The 18735-nt window shown below is 52.7% G+C and overlaps 1 protein-coding gene across 1 annotated transcript in view; it reads left to right on the forward strand.

The window, feature by feature from the left end:
• LCMT1 (leucine carboxyl methyltransferase 1) overlaps window positions 1-18735 on the forward strand; it is a 28283-nt gene that overhangs the window by 4628 nt on the left and 4920 nt on the right. The window contains exons 2-9 of the mRNA XM_033101007.1: window positions 5303-5394; window positions 6555-6676; window positions 10298-10374; window positions 10967-11028; window positions 11455-11557; window positions 14311-14431; window positions 17476-17577; window positions 18390-18481. Coding sequence (XP_032956898.1) covers window positions 5303-5394; window positions 6555-6676; window positions 10298-10374; window positions 10967-11028; window positions 11455-11557; window positions 14311-14431; window positions 17476-17577; window positions 18390-18481 — 771 coding nt within the window. The remainder of the gene's footprint in view (window positions 1-5302; window positions 5395-6554; window positions 6677-10297; window positions 10375-10966; window positions 11029-11454; window positions 11558-14310; window positions 14432-17475; window positions 17578-18389; window positions 18482-18735) is intronic.

Raw genomic sequence — 18735 nt, forward strand, 5'->3', positions numbered from 1 at the left:
AAGGATGGAAGCCGGGGTCAGTTAGTGGGCAGCTGGCCTCCGTGCGTCCTAGGCGCCCGGGGCCTGGATCAGGTGGGTGACGAGCAGGACCGTCAGGCTCCAGGTTCATTCTGAAGGTGGAGCTGAGAGAACGTCCTCACAGCCCGATGTGGGGGAGGCCGCGGCATCCAGGGGGAGTCCAGGGCTCAGGGTCCCTCTGTGGGCTCCTCCCAGGAGGCCTGTGTGACCCCCAGCCCTGCACACGCACCCCGCTGTACATTCTCCTGATACCCTGTGCGTCTGCTTTGCGGTGGCCGGGCAGGCAGTTGTAATGCAAACGTTCCCGGTCTGACGCTCCCACGACACAAAGCAGGGCCCGTGGCCACCTCAGTGCCCAGGGCTCTGCAGACACCCTAAGTGCTTGTCATTGGCCGATGTGACCAGGTGCTGAATGCAGGCTCTCGAGGTGACACCACCTGACAGGTCTTAACGATCCACTTTTCTGTGTCACGGGTTTTGAGCCGTCGGTATGTTTCAGGAAGCTGACCAGGCTGTGAGGATGCAGCTGCCCTGTGCAGGCGATACCAGTCAATCTGCTTCCTCAACCAAATTGAAAAGTGCCCCCTGGACATGCCAGCGGTCACGGTCACCTCGCAGGAAAGGTGACAGTTTCCTGAGGGCCTGGGTCTTTCTGGCACACGGTGCCCTCAGGGCCTCGCCGAGACGGGGCCAGGGGAGCCGGGTTCACGTTGGACCAGGAGAGGGCGTCTGTCGGTGGAAGGCGCTTCTCCTTGTCACGCTGTGTGACCGCGTGTGCGTCTGCTCACCGGTGCTGGGGTCGGAGACGCGTACAGTTTGGGGCCATCGTGAACCTTCATGCACGTCTCTCTTTTCTCTTGGGTACCCGTCTGGGAGTGGCACAGCCTAGTCACAGGGTGGGCGTGTATTCCACTGCCAGCCTGATGTCCAGGGGTTTATCAGTGGACACCTCCACAAGCGGTGTGTGAAGACACCAGCTGCTCCATGTCCTGTTACCCGTCGGCATCAGCGGTGGGGGTGAAATGCTTCTCACTGTGGCTGCGTGTCGCGTGCACTGGCGACCGGTGATGTTGGGTCCTTTCTCTGTGCTTCTCGGCCGTTCCTGCATCTTCTTGTGCCATCTGCCTGTCCACGTCTTTTGCCCATTTTTGTTGACGATGGCATTGGTTTTGACTTACACAGGAGTTCTTCATGTAGCTGGATGGGAATCCTTTGTCAGACAGATGTGCTGTAAACACACACAGGAGAATGAAGTTTTGAAATGTCATTTACAACAGGATGAAAAACTGTTGAGGAGTAGATGTAACGAGGGACACGAAACACCGTCACAGGGAAACCTAGCACATTGCTGCGAGAAGCTAAAAAAGAGCAGTGGGGGCGGCTGATGGCTCAGCTGGTTGGAGCGCGAGCTCTCAACAAGGCTGCCGGTTCAATTCCCACTGGGATGGTGGCTGCGCCCCCTGCAACTAAAGATTGAAAACGGAGCCTGAACTTGGAGCTGAGCTGCGCCCTCCACCAGTAGATTAAAGGACAATGGCTTGGAGCTGAGGGGCCCTGGAGAAGCACGCTGCTCCCCAATATTCCCCAATAAAATTAAAAAAAAAATTGTAGCCTAGGCGGGTAAAAAAGATGTCAGTGAACGGGAGGCCAGCTTTGTCTGTGCTTCAGGGGACTTGGTGGCGTTTCTGTGCACCCCAGGCTGACCCGTAGAGTCAGGGGAATGGCAGTCGGAATCCTAGCCATCTTTTCAAGAAGAAATTAACAAGTGACTGGAATGCCTGTGGAAACACAAAGGATCTAGAACCAAATGGGAAGCAGAATACAGTTGGGGACTTACTGCTTAGTAAGACCTAAGGACATCATGTGAAGCTACAGAAATGCAAGCGACGTAGACTTGGCCGCAAGGTAGGTCAGTGGAACAGGACAGAACTGGACGTGCTCAGGCTGTTGGTTGGCTTTGCCAAGTCAATTGAAGGGGGAAAGGAAAGTCTTTTTTTTTTTTTTCTTTTGCAGGAAAGCAAAAGTGATTTATTGAAAACCAAAATATCCACTTGAGAGGACAGTGTGGATGAACTCAGGACGGGTTGGCCGAGAAAGTCACGATCAGGGGATTTGTGCAGGAGTCTGTTTAACCAGTACTTGTGGATCCCGTGCACAGCCAAGCAGGCACAGAATGAACCTTGACGTCTCCCTCCTTCCACGCACACCTATTAATTTGGGGTGGCTCGTAAGCTAAACATGCAGCTAGAACCATAACGTTCTGTAATGCAGGTGAAGGAGAGTCTCGGCACACACAACGCCAGCTACAAAGGGAAAATGGATGCTCTAAGGAGAGGGACAGGAAGCCGCGGACGGGAACAGGTGCTCAGCACACACGTCCTGAAAGTCTGATTGTTTCCAAAAGTCCGTGCGCCGTGGCCAGGCCCAGGGCATCTCGTCATTCCGCACTGACTGCTTTCCTGTGGCAGTTGGTCGGGACGGTGTTCAGGGGGCCGGCTGGCCTCCTCTGCTTATCTCACCCTCTTGGGATCGTTGGTTCCTTTTGCATTTCCGCTTTGCCCACTGTTCAGTGGCCGCCGACCACAGAGCTAGTGAGTGTTAGGTCGTACTAACCTTGCAGAGTCCAGATGTTAGTGAAGCCCCAGGCCATACTGGGGGTCTCCGCTTCGGGAGGACAGTAGCCCACGAGGCTTCGTAGGGATGGAGGCGCAGTCCGTCGGGTGGCCCACATCCCCGGCCGTGTAGGTCTGCTCAGGAAGGCGACGAGAAGCTTTCAGGAGCACGCAGAGGGCAGTAAATCCAGATCTGCTCCCTTCCAGAGCCTGTGGCCTCAAGGCTTTGCTTCCTGGCTTCCAATTACAAACCAAGAATAAAAGCAACAGGAAAATATAAACTAAACTGAAACTAAAAGATGTAAAAGAACAGCAGGAAAATTTAAAAGCAGAGGGACAGCAGTATCTTGAAGCCCACAAGCAACTGCAGGTCAAACCCTGAGCTCGAAAGTGAGTGCTGGAGCGTCCAGTGGGTTTTGCAGCTGCATTTGTCTGTGGAGACACGTGTATGTACACGTATGTGTATATAAGCAGTCAGGCAACACACACAGACACAGACACACACACAGACACACACACGTGTGCACCATTTCAGCAATGCAGTGTTGGGCAGGGTCCGAACGCAGTGGACAGGCAGGTTGGAGAAGCAGTAGGTTAGTCCCACGAGCCTCCACGCTCGGGAGCAGCTTGCGTCTCGAAGCCGTGCCTTCTCGGGGCTGTTTCCAGGGTCACGTGTGTCCTGTTTGCCAGGGAGTGTCGTCGACTGGCGGTAAAGTGGGCCAGCCTGGGCCTTGTGCCTCACAGGAGGAGGGGTGTGGGGGGGACGGGGGCTTCCCATCTGAGTCCCGGGTGGAGAGATGCCTGGGGGGGCACCCCCTCCTTCCTCACGAAGCCTCTGGGGCTGCAGTGGACATGCATGGCAGCAGGACAAAGCCAGAGCGTGTTCCTTGGATGACAGGTGGTTGGACAGTTTCCCGTGGGAGGAATGCAAGTTGGTTTCAGGTGGTCCAGAGACAGACGTTCTAAATTTTTACAGTAAGTGAGTTATGAGTGTGTGTTAGAAGGAAATGTCAGGCGGCACGTCAGACATGCGGACTCGACAACGTGGGTTAAGTCACACTCTGAATGTGTGGGGGCAGCTGTGGGCTGAATGAAAGCGGGGGACGCCCTTAGGCCTTTCCCAGGCTAGGGTCTTGGTTCTCTGGGTTTTCAGCGTGAAATGGGAGGGCTGTTCTCTGGGCTTTGGGAAGCCAGGTTGCCATGGAGATGGCTGCATAGCTGGATTCACAGTATCCAGGCGCTGAGATGACACTGTCACTCTCCCTGGGTGGACTTTGCAGACGCGCTTGTGCACCGGCTGTCGGGTGGACTGGGTCGTTTCCAAGGCCCCTCCAGCCGATAAACTCATGCGTGTTCTCGTGACTACCCGGCTTCCTTCAAAGCCAATTGGCTTTTACCACTAGATGGCACCAAGTGACTCTTTTGAAAACTTGTTCATCAAAATCACAATGGAAAAAAAGATGATTTCCCCAACACACACGTGAAACAAAAGCTTCACAAAACAGTGTTAGCCCTTAGTGTGCAGATGCTGGTATTTTCTATCTTGCTGTATTCGAGTTCATTTTTTAAATGCAGGTTTGCAAACTATGAAATTGATCTCAGTGGGTCAGTGTGTGTAGAACAGTTTGGGCCATGAGCAGTTTGCCCTTGTAAAGCTCTGGGTTGCTTTCCGTGGACGGTCTGGGCTTGTAGCAGATGGTGGCGAGCGCTGTATGTGCCCCTGCGCTGATGGCTGCAGTGAGACCGCCCGTGCCTCTTTACACACGTCTGTGGTCATGCAAACGTGGGAGCAAATGGTGGGGACATCCTTCTGCAGAACCAGCCCCTACGGCATCAGAGCTTGTCAAGGCAGGAAGCCTTGTTGGTGGATAGAAAGGAAAGAGGAGAGACCCGCTTCTGGGGCTCAGACCGCATCTGAGACACACACACACACACACACACCTTAAATTTCAGCTTACTTGCCAAGCAACGTGGAAATGACTGTGGACATTTACCATCCCACAGAATATCCTTCGGGCGGTAGAGCAGCCCCAGGCCCACGGTGACGTGGTGTGGCCTTGGGGCCCAGGTTCCTTCCATGTCTTCTGTGGGTCCTACGGCTGCTCCGCTCAGGCATCCAGAGCCTTCCAGGGGTGATCCGGGCTTCAGCCCCCAGGCGCGGACGCTAACCCCTGAACTCCTTGCAGTGTAGCCCAGGGTCAGGAGAGTTTAGGCTGCCAGGGCTTTCTCCAAGTCGTAGTGGTTTAGTTCATTTGTTCCTGGCTTCCCCATGTGGATGCCAGTGACTGGCAGCTGAGACACTCGGGTCACGGGTGGGTTTGGCCAAGTATTATTTTTGAATTTTCTTTCCTCTGGACACTCCCAGCTTTGCTTAGTGAGTTTGCTGAGTGAATAAATGGTTGCAGGTCTTCTCTGTGAAGTACAGGGTGAGGTTGTCTGGTGTTCTGGGAAAGGAATTAGTGACATGAGGACAGATGGAGGTGAGAAACGGCCACCGTGGGAAGCATGAGGGGACGCGGCTGTGACCGTGAAGACGGACGGGTGAGTCTGTGTAGTGTGTACGGCGCGCTGACGGGCCGTTTGTCGGCTGGCTGAGGCTGATGCATCTGGGCGTGGGCCTGGCCGGAACCCACGGATCCCCACTCACCTGCCTCCGCTTTCATCCCTTTCAGGTTTGCAGTGAGTGTTGGCTACTGGGATGACCCTTACATCCAGCATCTCGTGCGACTGTCGAAAGAAAGGAAGGCCCCTGAGATTAACAGAGGCAAGTGCACGTCTTTCTCCCCAGCATCTGCTCGTCAGCTGCGAGGCCTGCAGTTTTAGGGATTCGTTCTTGACAGAGCGTTCCCGTGCGCACTCGGTCCATAGTATGTGGAAGGGCTCGTTTCCCAGCATCCTTGCCGACACTGTGTGTTACGCACCTTTCTAATCTTTGCTAATCTGATGCTTGAAAAATGCCGGTAGCATCTGGGAGTAATTTTATTTTATATTCCTCTCATTTGCAGTAATGTTGAAGAGCTTTCTCATACATTTACAAACCATTTTTTGTTTATATATCTTTCACTGTGAACTGTCTGTTCAAAGATGGGATACTTTTTGTTGCCCTTTTAAATCGTTGGCAACCCCGTTAGGCTGTGCCGGTAACTTCCGGCAGGGAGGCAGCCTGATTTCGTCTCAGCCAGGTTGAGACGTCAGCCGCACGACAACAGTTCTGTGTGCGCAGGGAGGCCTGGCCCTGCAGGTTGGATCACAGAGGAAGGATCTGTAAGGAACGCAAAGAAATTTTAAAGTGGGGCTTCCTGAGAATAAGGACGTGGTATTGACCATGAGCTGAGGGTGAGACCAGCCATCGTAAACCTGGGCAAGGCCTGGCTAAGAGGCCTTAAGCCTAACAGGTCCCTTCATCAGGCAGCCCTGGGCTTTGGCCCCCCGCCCCCCTCTGATGCCCTCGTGCAGAGGGAGATGAAAGGAGCGTGAGAAGAAATCCGGCCTTCGTGCTGACATTCATCTGCCCAATTTCCTGACCGAAAAATATTATTTCCCATTAGAAGTTGTAGTTTTGAGTTTGACCAGAGCACTCAGCAGCTTTCTCTGTAGCCACGGACAAGGTCCAGAGGGCAAGTTTCCCAGAGGAACATTTAGCTCCCATGTTTTGATGTAAAACCACGTCTTTCGTGAGCACACTTGTAGGATGTTTTCTTTCTCGTAAGATTGTTAACTCCACCGTTAAATAGATTGTGTTACCTTTGGTTCAATGGCTTTAAAAACAAAAAGGAAGCAAATGTGGAAGTCCACAGACACACTGTGACCTTCTTCACACCGTGAAGAAGACAGGAGAGGGTTGTGTCCCTTTCCTGCCGCTTTGAGGGGCCCTTTCTGTCGTCACTAAGCAAGCAACAGCTTGTTTCTCTGTCTCTTTCTCAGGGTATTTTGCTCGAGTCCATGGCATTAGTGAGCTTATAAAGGCGTTTCTGCGGAAGACAGAATGTCATTGTCAAATTATCAACCTCGGCGCTGGGATGGACACCACCTTCTGGACATTAAAGGTCAGTTCAAACTCCTCCTCTTTCCTCAGTGGTTTGCATTTGAGGTTTTGAAGGTGTTCACCTGGTTCCAAAAATTTAAAAATATGTTAAAAGGGACACTGTGGCGGCCTGTCCCGCCCCATCCCCAGCGGCTGGCACGTCCTCACAGGCCACACGTCATGGCCCCTGAGTGTTGTCTCTTATCTTTCGCTGTCACAAACCGGGTTATGACAAATATCCGAGTGTACGTTTCCCTCTGCACATGTGGAGATGTATCAGGAGAAAACATTCTGCCAGTGGCAGCGCTGAGACCGAGGACGTGCATTTGTAATTTGGACGATAACTAACATTTTGCTGTCGGCACAACAGGGTCTTGGGTGGAATTTGGTGGCTTGCATGGTGAGGTGATGGTGACACGATCCCTAGCTGCCCCGTTAGGGTCCAGGGGCAGGTTCAGCCACACTCACTGACAGGTGAGGGGCTTGGGTCCAGGTGGTGGCAGGACCGGCAGCAAACGGCAGGCCTGCGACTCCTGGGCCGGAACCTGACCACCAACCTCTTCCCTACTGCGACCCCACTGACGGCGTTTCTTGTCTGGCGGCTGTGTACAGACCTCTCTTGGTGCTGTGAGGTTGGTCGTGTAGCAGGCATGGGACGTGCGTGTCCCCAGATTCCCTGAGACATACAGGGAGATAAATTAGAGTGTCTGGTGCAGCCCGGCCTGCGTAGCTCCCGGCCTCTTCAACTCACCCCATGAGAAGGCCTCGCTCACTCGTGCAGGAAATCAGCAGCCTCCTCACGGCCTCAGGCCTGGCTGCTGGGCTCGGTTCTCCATCCTTCTGTCCTCTGTGACAGCCTGTGTTTGTTGGGGGTCACCGCAGGTGACCGTGCTGTGGCGGGAGGAAGTGGAGCAGACGCAAGGACGTGTGGCTGGTGGACGGGCCCCTGCGCAGGTCCCCCCTTGGGCTGGGACCCTCTGACGTGGTCACATGGTATTTTCTTCCCTGTTTTGTCGGCGGGTTAATAGTTGATAAACCTGAGCGGGGTACCCCGAGGCTTCCGTGCCCCTTCCAAGAGAAAGGTTGTCCGTCCGCAGTGAGGATGGAAGGAAGAATAGCACAGGCTCTGAAAGTCCTTTGTGGAAGTTTTGTGTTGCTCAAAAGGGTTTTTTGAAAATCCAAAGTTCCTCTTTTTTAAAAAGCAATATATGCTTGTTTGCTCTTTAGAGCAGAGGTTGCACGGGCAAAATCTGGCCTGCCTCCTGTTTTTGTGACTAAAGTTTCCTGGGACGCAGCCATCCCCGTTTGTTTACCTCCGTCCATGGCTGCCTTGGTGCTGTGACAGCAGAGACCAGCAGGCCTGCAAAGTCCGAAATGCTTCCTTTCTGGCCCTTCACAGACGTTGGCTGGTTCCCGTTTTATGTGCTCCTGTGAGAGCGGAGAAAACCGTGTTGTCAGTCTTGCTGTCTGATGCCCCCCCATCAGGGGGCCCCTGGCTGCACCAGCCGAGGCGAAGCTGCCCCTGCTGTGTGAGCTCGGTCACGGCTCCCAGGGCCTGAGACCCCTTGGATGGTTGAGGACCCTGTCTCTGGTGGCGGGCGAGGGTGGGACCAGGGAAGGCTGGTGTTGTCACAAAGACTAAAGGGTGAGGGAACACCCAGTTTCATGGTGTCCCTTGAATTCTGCTTGTGCACAACCAAAGGGTCAGGTATATGGGGGCAACAGGGTCCATTTGGGTGGCCTGAGAGGCCGTCGGCCACGTCGGGTCCCCTTTGAGTTGGGGGGTACCCTGGCTGCTCTCTGGGCGTTATACACAGTCCTGGGTGTCCTCTGCCCCTGTGACACGCAAGCCACGTGGAAGTGGAGTGTCCCCAGGGCCACAGAGAACCATTGAAGCCTCAGTCCCACAGCCGTGACAGCGGGAGAGAGGACGTCTTCTCTGGAGAGCCCATGGTGACCTCTTATTCGGAATCCTCGTGAGGGGCGAGGGAGCAGAAGCTGGGGGAGCGCGCGGGGCTTTCCAGGGACACGTCCCGGAGACGCAGGCCGCTCTGCCCCCCTCGCCACCTGTGTGCATGGCCCTCACGGTCTTCTGGAACGCCACACTCACCTTCCCTCTTACATCTGGGGGACAAGTCCTGGGGAGGAGCGGTAGAATTTCCCAGCGGAAGGTATTTCCACGCATCCTCCAGGAGCGTTTCCTTAGCCGACTGCAGGTCGGGCAGACGTCAGGACACCGTCTTGTCTGTCTCTCTGCCCCTCCTGCCGCCTCTCCCCAGACCCGACCCTCAGATTGTCACTGGGGACCACGCTCCACGTGGCTGGGGGCAGCGGACCCCACAAGCCTGGTGCCTGTCTTACGGTGTCCCCTTCTGACTAGGAAGTGCTCGCTCATGACTTCTGCCCCATTCCACAGCGCTGGGGTCTGCTGCCCTCCGAACCTGTTACCTGTTCTCCGCCTCTTGTTTCTGTCACCTTTGCGTGCCCAGGTGTCCTCCTTACCCTCGCCCCATGCACCACCAGGCTCTGGCTCTCACCAACTTTCTTCTTCCTTCTTCATCGTGTTTTAAACACGCGGCTCTGTGCTCCTGGGGTTTGAGGTGCAGGTGGGCGTCGGGGTTTAGAGCGTCCCCGGGGAGACCCAGCTGGCGGCCAGGTGAGGTGCGCCTGGCTTCTTGCTAAGTCTTAGTGGGTGAAGAGTGTCGCAGATCAAGACGGAGGGCTGTCGTTATACAGATGTTGTCTGCACAGGTGGTGACAGCACCCAGGGGACCGTCACCTTCGAAAATGGTGGGCGGGGCTGGCTGATTGACAGGACAGGGCGTGGCTGGAGACAGTGCTGGGATGGCTGTGGGCGACTGGGTGGTTTGGGGCCAGCAGAGGGGGAAGCAGGGCCGTGTGTGTGAGTGTGTGTGGGCCTTTCACACGGGAAGGCAGGGCTCACACCCACGTACCTGTGTCTGTACGTAACAAGACACACGCGTCTGAGTGTCACTCGTGTGTTTCCTCGTTAACCCTCACAACCCATGAGGTCTTATCATTTTCTCTACTTTTCAAATGAGAAAACCTTGGCCCAGATGGTTGTGTGACCCTGGAAGCCTCCCAGAAAACCCGCAGTGGGGCTGGGGTAGAACCCTGCCCCCACCAGTACCTGCCCTTTTCCACCCACTGTGCCCCACTGTCCCAGGACAGACACGTGGGTCACTGGGTCACACTTGCCCTCATTACGTGTGACGCTTTCAGACCGTGGCTGTTTCATTTTTGTTCACCCCCAACCTGCTGGCCACACCCACTGCTTATGTTGGTTCCCAGACCTGTGCCACTCGGTCCCAAGCTGCCTTTGACAGATGCTGTCGTGCCCCTCGTCCAAAGCACCTGCTCCCTCCTCCATCCCGCAGCCGCTCCCTGCCGCAGGCTCCCTTTTCTCCTTACCCGGTGCCTGCAGTGACCGCCTGACCGTTTCCTCTGGGCGTTCTCCGTGCCGAGACCTAAGTGACCTGCAGGGGCCTTCCTGACTGTGTGATTCCCCTGGTTGGAAACCCTCAGTGCCCGGCGCTCTTTAGGGCCCTGTGTTTGGTGTGTGTAGATGGTCTGTAAATGTGCACATGAACAAGGACTTATAAAGCTCACTGTGTTTTCTCAGGATCAAGGTCTGCTCCCAAGGAAATACTTTGAGGTCGACTTTCCAACGATCGTCACCAGGAAGCTTCATTGCATCAAGTAAGTGTGGCTTCTGGTCAGATCAGAGCCAGTTCCGCGGGATAGACGCGGTGAAGTGAGAGGAAGGAGGCTCCAAATTCAGGCCCACGTGGCTTCCTGGGGCGTCCGTGCAGTTGTCGGGAGGCTAAAAGTTTAGCTCTCTGGTTTCTGATTTGCGCATTCTTGATGAGGGGAGTTGTCACGTAAATGTTACTGAACTTTAGGTCTGAATAAGAGTCCGCTTTTTCAGTTATGTGTGAGAACAGTAGCTGTCTTTAAAACTGTGTTTGAGAAGAGGCCAGAAACTAGAGATGGCTTGACAAACACTGGCACATGGGGGAAGTTTCTTGCTAGCCTGTTGTTGGCCATTTCTGAGTCCGATTGTTTCATGATCAGTTTGTGAGTGAGTCAGATTCTGAGTGTAATGCTTAGCGGACCTAAGCCGAGGCCTGTGCCCACTGATGTTTTACTGTACGTGCCTCAGGTCACACGGAGTTGAACAGGAGACCCCACCGTGGCAACCCAGGCTGGTCATGTTCACAGATGCTGTCAGCATTTCTGCGGTCACTCAGCCACGTGACTCACCTTTCTCCTCTTTCCCACCTTCCTGTAGGTACAAGCCTGTCCTGTCAAAACCTATTGTAGATTTACATTCAGAGGGCACACTTCAAATCGGCAAGTATCCTTAACCCAAGCAATGCAAGGACTGTGTGAGTCTTTTGGCCTTTTCCCTCTTTCCTTTTTAAAGATGGTGCGTGCATGTGGGTGCGTGTGTGTGTGTTTGTGTGTGTGTGTGTGTGAGAGAGAGAGAGAGAGAGAGAGAGAGAGAGAGAGAGGCTATGTTTGTGTTGTGCATATGAGTTTAAGCACAAAGGAAAAAAGTCTGGAATATTACACACCAAAACACTAAAAGCTGTCTTTAGAAGGCATGATTTTAGTTAATTTTTCACCCTCCTTTTATCTGATTTTTAAAAATGATGAGAATATATTTTTATAATGGAGAAAAACAGAGAATTTCATTTTGAAGAAACCATGTCCACTGAAATTATAATCTCTTGATTGATTATTTTTTGTTGAGATGATGTCTGCTTGTATTTGCAGACGGACACATGTTGGATTCAAAGAGATATGCCATCATTGGAGCCGACCTCCGCGACATACCTGAACTGGAAGAGAAACTAAAGAAATGTAACATGAATACACAGTGAGACTGTTTTTTAATCTATTACACATTTGTGGTTTCATGCTAATACGAGATAAGGCCGGCTGCAAGTGCAGTGTGACGCCACGTCCCATTTTTTGTTCTGCGATTATTTCGTTGCTACGTAGAGTCATTTTCTGAAATGTTTTAGAAGCACTATTTTTCAAGTCTGTTTTTACATCCAAATCACCTGTATTTCTTTTGTAAGTTACTGACGTGTAGTATAAACAGTTTGAGAGAAGAGAATTGTATACATAGAAGCATACAATTGCAACGTACAAAGAAAGGACTAGCTAGCGTCCTTAATATATAAAGAACAGCTACTGTAAAAAAAAAAAGGTCCCACAGAAAAATGGGCGCAGAACAGATGACCAGGCAGCTCAAAGCAGACACTGTACGTCACATGAAAGGGTACTGATCTTCAGTAGTAATTACATGAAGTTCCATTTTACTCCCACCAACTGGGCAAAAATGTGAAAGTCTGACATTCTCAAGTGCCGACGAGGGTCCGTGGGATAAGGGACGGTTCTGCAACCCTGGTGGCAGTGAACTTGGCACGGCCGTTGGGAGGCACAACCCGGAAGTAACTCTGTGTGAACCACAGGCAGGGCAACTCCAGTCCCAGGCATGTCCCCTGCACATGTGCACAGGAGGACGTTCACTGCCGCCACCGTTTTCAGTAGCCAGAAATGAGAAACAACCTAAGTGTCCATCGGAGGAGAGTGGCTGAGTAACATGTAACCTGCCGGCCTGGCCTAGGTCAGCATGGAGAGCTCCAGATTTAATGCTGGGTGGAAAAAGCAATCAGGGTACAGAGTAATAGTGTAGTGTGATAGCAGATGTGTAAAATCATGCCCCCGCCCCGCCGAAGTGTATTTTCATGATCCGTTATATACATCACAAGAACTGTTGAAATGGACCAGAACCGTTCACACCAAATTCCCGAGAGAGGGGCCTCTGGGAGCACAGGAGCGCAGAGATGGGTGGCTTAGCACAGCGATGCTGCCCGTGGTTAGACTGGAGTCGGAGTTAGTGGGAGGCAGAGACACGTCTACACAGCCTCCTGGGGGGGGTGTGTGTGTGAAGATGACATTTTTAAGAATATTCGAAGTAAGTAACTCAAGGGAGAGGTTTGAGGGCAGGGTACAGTCAGGGAATGTGATTTTAAAGAATAAATTGAAGGCAGAGAATCAGTGGCAAATGATTACAGAAATTGGCAGCCGGGGGACCCTTGCTAGAGAGAGAGGGAGGGTGTGGAGTGTGGACTGAGGCTAACAGTCCGTGGAGGGAAGGGAAACCCCCCATTCTTCTGAGTGGAGGAAGGCGGGTAAAGGCAGGTTCTAACACAGGTGAGCTTTGGGCGGCAGAGGGCAGGGAAGTGTAGGGGTGAAAGCTCGGCCTTTCTCACACCTTTTGCTTATGCAGCTCTTGTTTCCGTGTTTAGCCTACAGTCACCCAGCAGGTCGTCGTCAGGATTTCGGTACCCACCCGCCCAAATGTTAGGCACGGCTGTAACAGGCCTACTGCTGTCACTCCAGCTGCAATTTCTGCGTCCTTGTCTCACCGAGTATTCAGAGAGCCATGTCAATACCCTGTGACGAGTAGTCATGCCTCTTCTTGCTTTGGGGAGCCCTTGGTACGGCTCACAGGTTGCGGGCTGTAGTGTGTTCTTACAGCGGGAGGGATGTCTTCATGCTCAAGGTCAGCATTCGCTTTCTGGGCGCATTAGTGAGTGAGGATCAGTAGGTTGGTGAAAGCTGAAAATCACAGGCCTGGAGCCCTCTGCATCCGGGAATCGCACCCCGTTTCCAGTCTGACCTCTCCTGCTTGGTAGTTATCTGATAGGGGCATGTTTTGTTGTTGTTTTGTTTTTAAATCTGTGACCTCTTTCAAAAATTAAGGCTTTTAGATGTTAACGTAGGAGTTTGTTGCTTTTCCTGTTTCATAATTTGTTCCGTCCTTTGGGTCTGGTAAGTCAGAATGCATACTAATTAATAACGTAATTTCTGACGACTGTTCACGTTTTCAATTCCTGATGTTAAAAACTTACAAAAGAAGAATTAGATTCCGTTACATGAATAAATACCAGCATTTCTACATTGTATCAGCCAGCTCTTGACTGTAATGAATCCTTCCAGACTCAATGGTTTAAAACAACTCAGTTCACTTGCCCGGGAGTCTGAGTTGGCAGTTTGGGCTTAGCCGGGCGGTTTTTCTGCTGGGGGAAGGCTTAGCTAATGTCCCCTGGGGTTCAGTTGTGTGTGTACATGTGTGCATGTGTGTGCACACGTGTGTGTATATGTGTGAGCACACGTGCACGTGCGTAGGCGCCTTCCTTCTCCCCTCCTGCAGCAGGAGAGCCAGCGTGTGTGTGAGTGATGGTGAAGCTGCTCCCTGCATGGTGCCTGCTGCTGTCCCCTGGGCCACCGTGAGCTCGTGGCTGACCCGGGTTCTGAGGGAGGGACATGAACCCAGTTCTTGAGTGGCGGAGCGGCCATTTCGTGGTGCCTGCAGGGTGGAGGAGAATTCGTAGCCATTGAATACATTTCACCAGCAGACAAACTGCTGCTCACAGCTCACCTTTATACAGAATCAGACTTGGGGTGGCGATGGTGTCACACTTGTGTACGTGCCATGACACAGTGTTTGTGTGGCGCTCCTGTTCTCCTGGGCCTGACGTGCCCGCCCAGGACCACACGTGCTCACCTGGAGCCCAGGCTGCTGGAAGCTCACGTGCAGCTCTCTCTCCCCTCAAGGTTGCCGACGCTCCTGATAACCGAGTGTGTGCTGGTCTACATGAGTCCTGAGCAGTCTGCAAACCTGATCAAGTGGGCGGCCAGCAGCTTTGGGACGGCCATGTTCGTCAACTATGAACAGGTGAGAACAGGTGAGGGGGGCACGGCGTGGACTCTGCTGGTCCTCGGCAGCCCCCACTCATGCTCTCCCCTCTGCTCCGGCCACACACACGTTTTCTTTATTAATCGATGCCAACGGGCCCACTACTCCTGACTTCCTGCTAGATTTCAGCCAGAGGTTTTGGAACTTCTGTCTCGGCCCTTGTAAGAGTTTTTGAGTTCTTACTTTCTCGTCATATTTCCTGTCGAGTCCGAGCTCTTGATGGAGGAGTCTGGGCTGTGGTCAGCAGGGGCCGCGGGCTCAGGTGATGCAAACAGAGGGGGGTGGCCAGGTGAGCGGTGTCGAGTGGTGGGGGTGAGGGAGCTTTGATGTCCCGTCTCACAGAAGCAGCCACGCTCAGGTGCAGCCAGTCGTCACCATGTGGGGCCCAGGGCCCAGGGTTGTCGGAAGACCCAGCTTTTTGGGAGAAGTTGGAAATGCAGGATGTTAATATAGAATTCCCTGATTTGGAAAATCACCAAGTTTGGCTCCCTGGCCGCCGTTTCTGTCTTCTGATCTAGTGCAGAAAGGGTTGTTTCAGAGCTTCAGAACCATCCAGCCAGGTCTGAATCTTGGCTCTCGTTCTTATTACTGACTGGGTGACTGTAGGCAGAATTACTTGGGGGCTGGGAGTCCATGCTCGGGAAGTAGACGGCCCAGCTGTGTGACCCGGCCGAGTCACACAACCACTCTGGGCCGTGTCCTCATCTGAAAACAAAAGTCCCGACTTGCTAGGGTCGCGGTGAGGAGTGAAGGGGTTAACGTGCACCGGCAGTCACCACGCTGCCCTGAGTGTGGGTGTGTGGTGGCTGCGGCTGGCAGCTCCCTGGGCCCCGTCCTTTGTTTAGAAAGAGAGAAGGATGCAGCTCTTGGTCGTCACGGGCTTTCGCTGTGGGCACAGGAGAAGCACTGAATGTGTGCTCGTTCTTTTTATTGTTTGTCTTACTTTAGTTTTATTGATTCTATTTTCGGTCATTTTATTTCTAAATTTTATTACAGATGAGAGCAGTCCGGGGAGGGCCTTGCCCGAGGTTATGTAATCCTGACAGGTTAGGGCTCTACCCTGGCCTCCTGACCTCGTCCCCACCCTCCCAGTGGCTCCGGGCTGGTTGGTTTCCTTCCTTCCTTCTTTACCTGGGGCCAGTCCTCACACTCGCTCTGCAGTCCTGGTGAGTGGCTGTGCGGGCAGCTGGCCTCCTTGGTCTTTCGTTCCTGCTGTGAATAAGGCAGGGAGCTGTCCTTGCTCTTGGGACACCACGCCTGGGGGAAATGAATCTGCTTTCCCCGTTTCCCCACGCGTCGGGTGTGTACTGCTCTGTCCACCTGGCTTCATTTGGGTGTCCTTGCGTTCAGCGAGCCTTTATCCAACACCAGATGGATGTCGTCGGCTGAGTGAATTTTGAGCGGGGATCCTGTCGCTGGAGCAGGCCCGGCAGCGTGCTGCTCTAGCGTGTCCACAGCTGGCCCTGAGCTGCTCACACCACATGCCACCTGCACTTTGTGAATAACATACACGGACCTTCATTCCATAATTTTCCAACAAGTCGAGGCCCATCACACCCTCCCTTGTCAGTGGCTCGATGCCTTACGTTACTTCCTACTTAGTAGTTTACGATGACAACTACACGGATGATAGTAGCTTCTGTAACGGTGACAATGACAGCAAATTCTTAGACTCTACTGACTATGGGCAGAACAAGACTCACATACATTAACTTCATCGTCACCACACCCCACCAGGTAGGTCCTCGGACCGTCGTGGTTTCCTGGACGGGACCAGGGCCCCCGGGTAGGCGGCTTGTCTGCAGTCTCACAGCTGTTAAACGTCAGGCCAGGACGCAAGTGAGGCAGTGAAACGACTGTGTATGTCATCACAAAACCCCTGTTCCCTGAATGAACAGTGTGCACTGTGACCACTAGTGCCACCTGGCTTTATGCACCCAACAAAGAACATCCACTGGACCTTGTCGTCATACGAACTCTGAGAATCATTTTCCATGTTGTTAGTGATGAGTTTTTATTACTGTGCATATGACAGAGTAAAAATGTGTATATGCTACAGTAGCACATGTGACAAAGTAACAATGTGTATATGTGGCGGTGCCAAAAAAAGTGTACACATTTTAAGAGATGTTATTTATGCTCAAGCAGTAGTTTGCCGTCATCAGAAGTGTCTGGACGCTGATGGGAACCACTTTGAGCACCTCTTGTAACTGCAGAAGGCAAAGGTGACTTGTGTTTATCTTTTGTTATTGGTATATACTGAGTATTACAATTAATACAGTTTTCCTTTCTTAAAATGTGTATACATTTTTTTGGCACTCTGTATTTTACATGCTACAGTAGCTCACATGAGGTTATGTTTTGTGACGTGTTGATTATGGCCTTTGAAACTTGATTTTTTATTCAAAAGTCATACCACGTGCAGAATTAAAAAAAAATCAAATAGTACAAAAGGGTAGACAAGGAAAATTTAGTCTCTCGTACCCCAGACCTCAGCCCTCTACCCTGGGAAGCAGTGCTGCCAGATTCCAGAATTTTTCTATGTGCATATTAATGTAGAGATATTTTTTTTTTTCTTAAAGGCAGATGGGAGAATACTGTCCACATTCCTCTGTGTCTTATTTTTCAGGAGTTCTTTGATCTTAGAGCTCATTCTGTATCTGTATCTATATATATGTATGTGTTCCTTTCCTGTTTTTGTCACTTTAGATTATTTCATTATATGAAATCTACCAGAATTTATTTAAGTCCCAATGATGGGTATTTGAGTTCGTTCCAGGTTCTTCTCTTCTGCTTCGCACTGCAGTGAACAGCCTTGTACCTTTGCACACGCGTGCAGGCACATATGTGGGAGGGGGTGGTGGCAGTGGGTCGTGAAGCCACAGGCAGTGTTGATGGGGGCTGCCCGCCCACTGGCTGGCCTGGGTGACAGCCGTGGCTGGGCCTGGTCCCTGTGGGGTGTCGTGTCCTGTGTGCCTGGAGAGGAAGCCCGCGTGCTGACACCCGGCCTCCTGTCCCTGCAGGTGAACATGGGCGACCGTTTTGGACACATCATGATAGAAAACCTGCGCAGGCGGCAGTGTGACCTGGCGGGCGTGGAAACCTGCAAATCCTTGGAGTCACAGGTCAGACCGCTGGCGGGACGCCCTTTCCTGCCCTCAGCCACCTGCCCCTCGCACGTCAGAGAACATGAGACGTGGGCCACTGAGTCAGACCGTGCTGGGGACCCAGACCGCTTTCCCACGGAAAAGACGTGTTTTCCCCCACCCTGTTACTTCAGCTTCTTAGTCTGTAGTTTTTCACACAACAGAAAAGTACAGGGAACAGTGAAGTGAGCCCCTTGTCCCGTCATGCAGCTTCAATAATTAATGGTTTGCAAATGCTGATTTGTTTATCACCCCGCCTCTCCAAGTCTCTTGTTGGTAGTGGTGTTGGAATGTTTTAAGGCAAAAGACAGACAGGATATCCTTTCCCCCATAAACACGTCAGTGTGAGCCTCCTGCCAGTAGGGCCTCGTCCCCCAGGACAGTGACGAGATCATGATCACGGCTCCACGTGACGTCGGCAGTAACTCGTGGCATCTGACACCCAGTTCACATTCAGTTTCCCCCAGTTGTTTAAAAGCATGTTGATAGTTGGGACATGTGAATCAGAATGCAAACACGATCCACACTTTGGCTGATATTTCCCTAAATCTCTTGGAATCTATTGTAGTCCCCCTTCTTTTTAAAGACGTCATTTTTGGCTGGAGAGGCACCTCCCACCCCTGCCCCATTCAAGTAGGTAACAGTGCGTGGTCGGTGTAGAACTCCAGGCAATGAGAAGGAGGAGACTGGAGCCAGGTGGGCTTGTGAGAGGAGGCGTGACAAAGACCCCACGTGCTGAGAGGGCATCGGGTTGACGAGAGTTCTCCATTTCTCTCCCCCGCGTGTTTTAGAAGGAACGGCTCCTGTCAAACGGGTGGGAGGTCGCGTCGGCCGTGGACATGATGGAGCTGTACAGTCAGTTACCGCGGGCCGAAGTCAGCAGGTACGGCGTGCGGGGGTCGCGGCCCGCTTCCTCAGCCTGCACACGGACACCACCCGCGCCTGCTAGGCTCGCTGTGGAACGGGCCACCAGCTCCCGGGTGGGACCTGCTGGGACCCTGAGAGCAGCTCTTTGGCTCGTGGCCCAGGTGGGGTTTATGCCAAAACGGGTGACCTCCTCAGAGTAAGCAGTGACACCTGGGCAGTTCCCAGAGCAGCCTCGGAGGTGGATTTTGGCGTGAGCCTTGGGTGGGGGTG

This window comes from Rhinolophus ferrumequinum (genome assembly GCF_004115265.2).
Source record: "Rhinolophus ferrumequinum isolate MPI-CBG mRhiFer1 chromosome 15 unlocalized genomic scaffold, mRhiFer1_v1.p scaffold_54_arrow_ctg1_1, whole genome shotgun sequence".
Lineage (NCBI taxonomy): Eukaryota > Metazoa > Chordata > Mammalia > Chiroptera > Rhinolophidae > Rhinolophus > Rhinolophus ferrumequinum.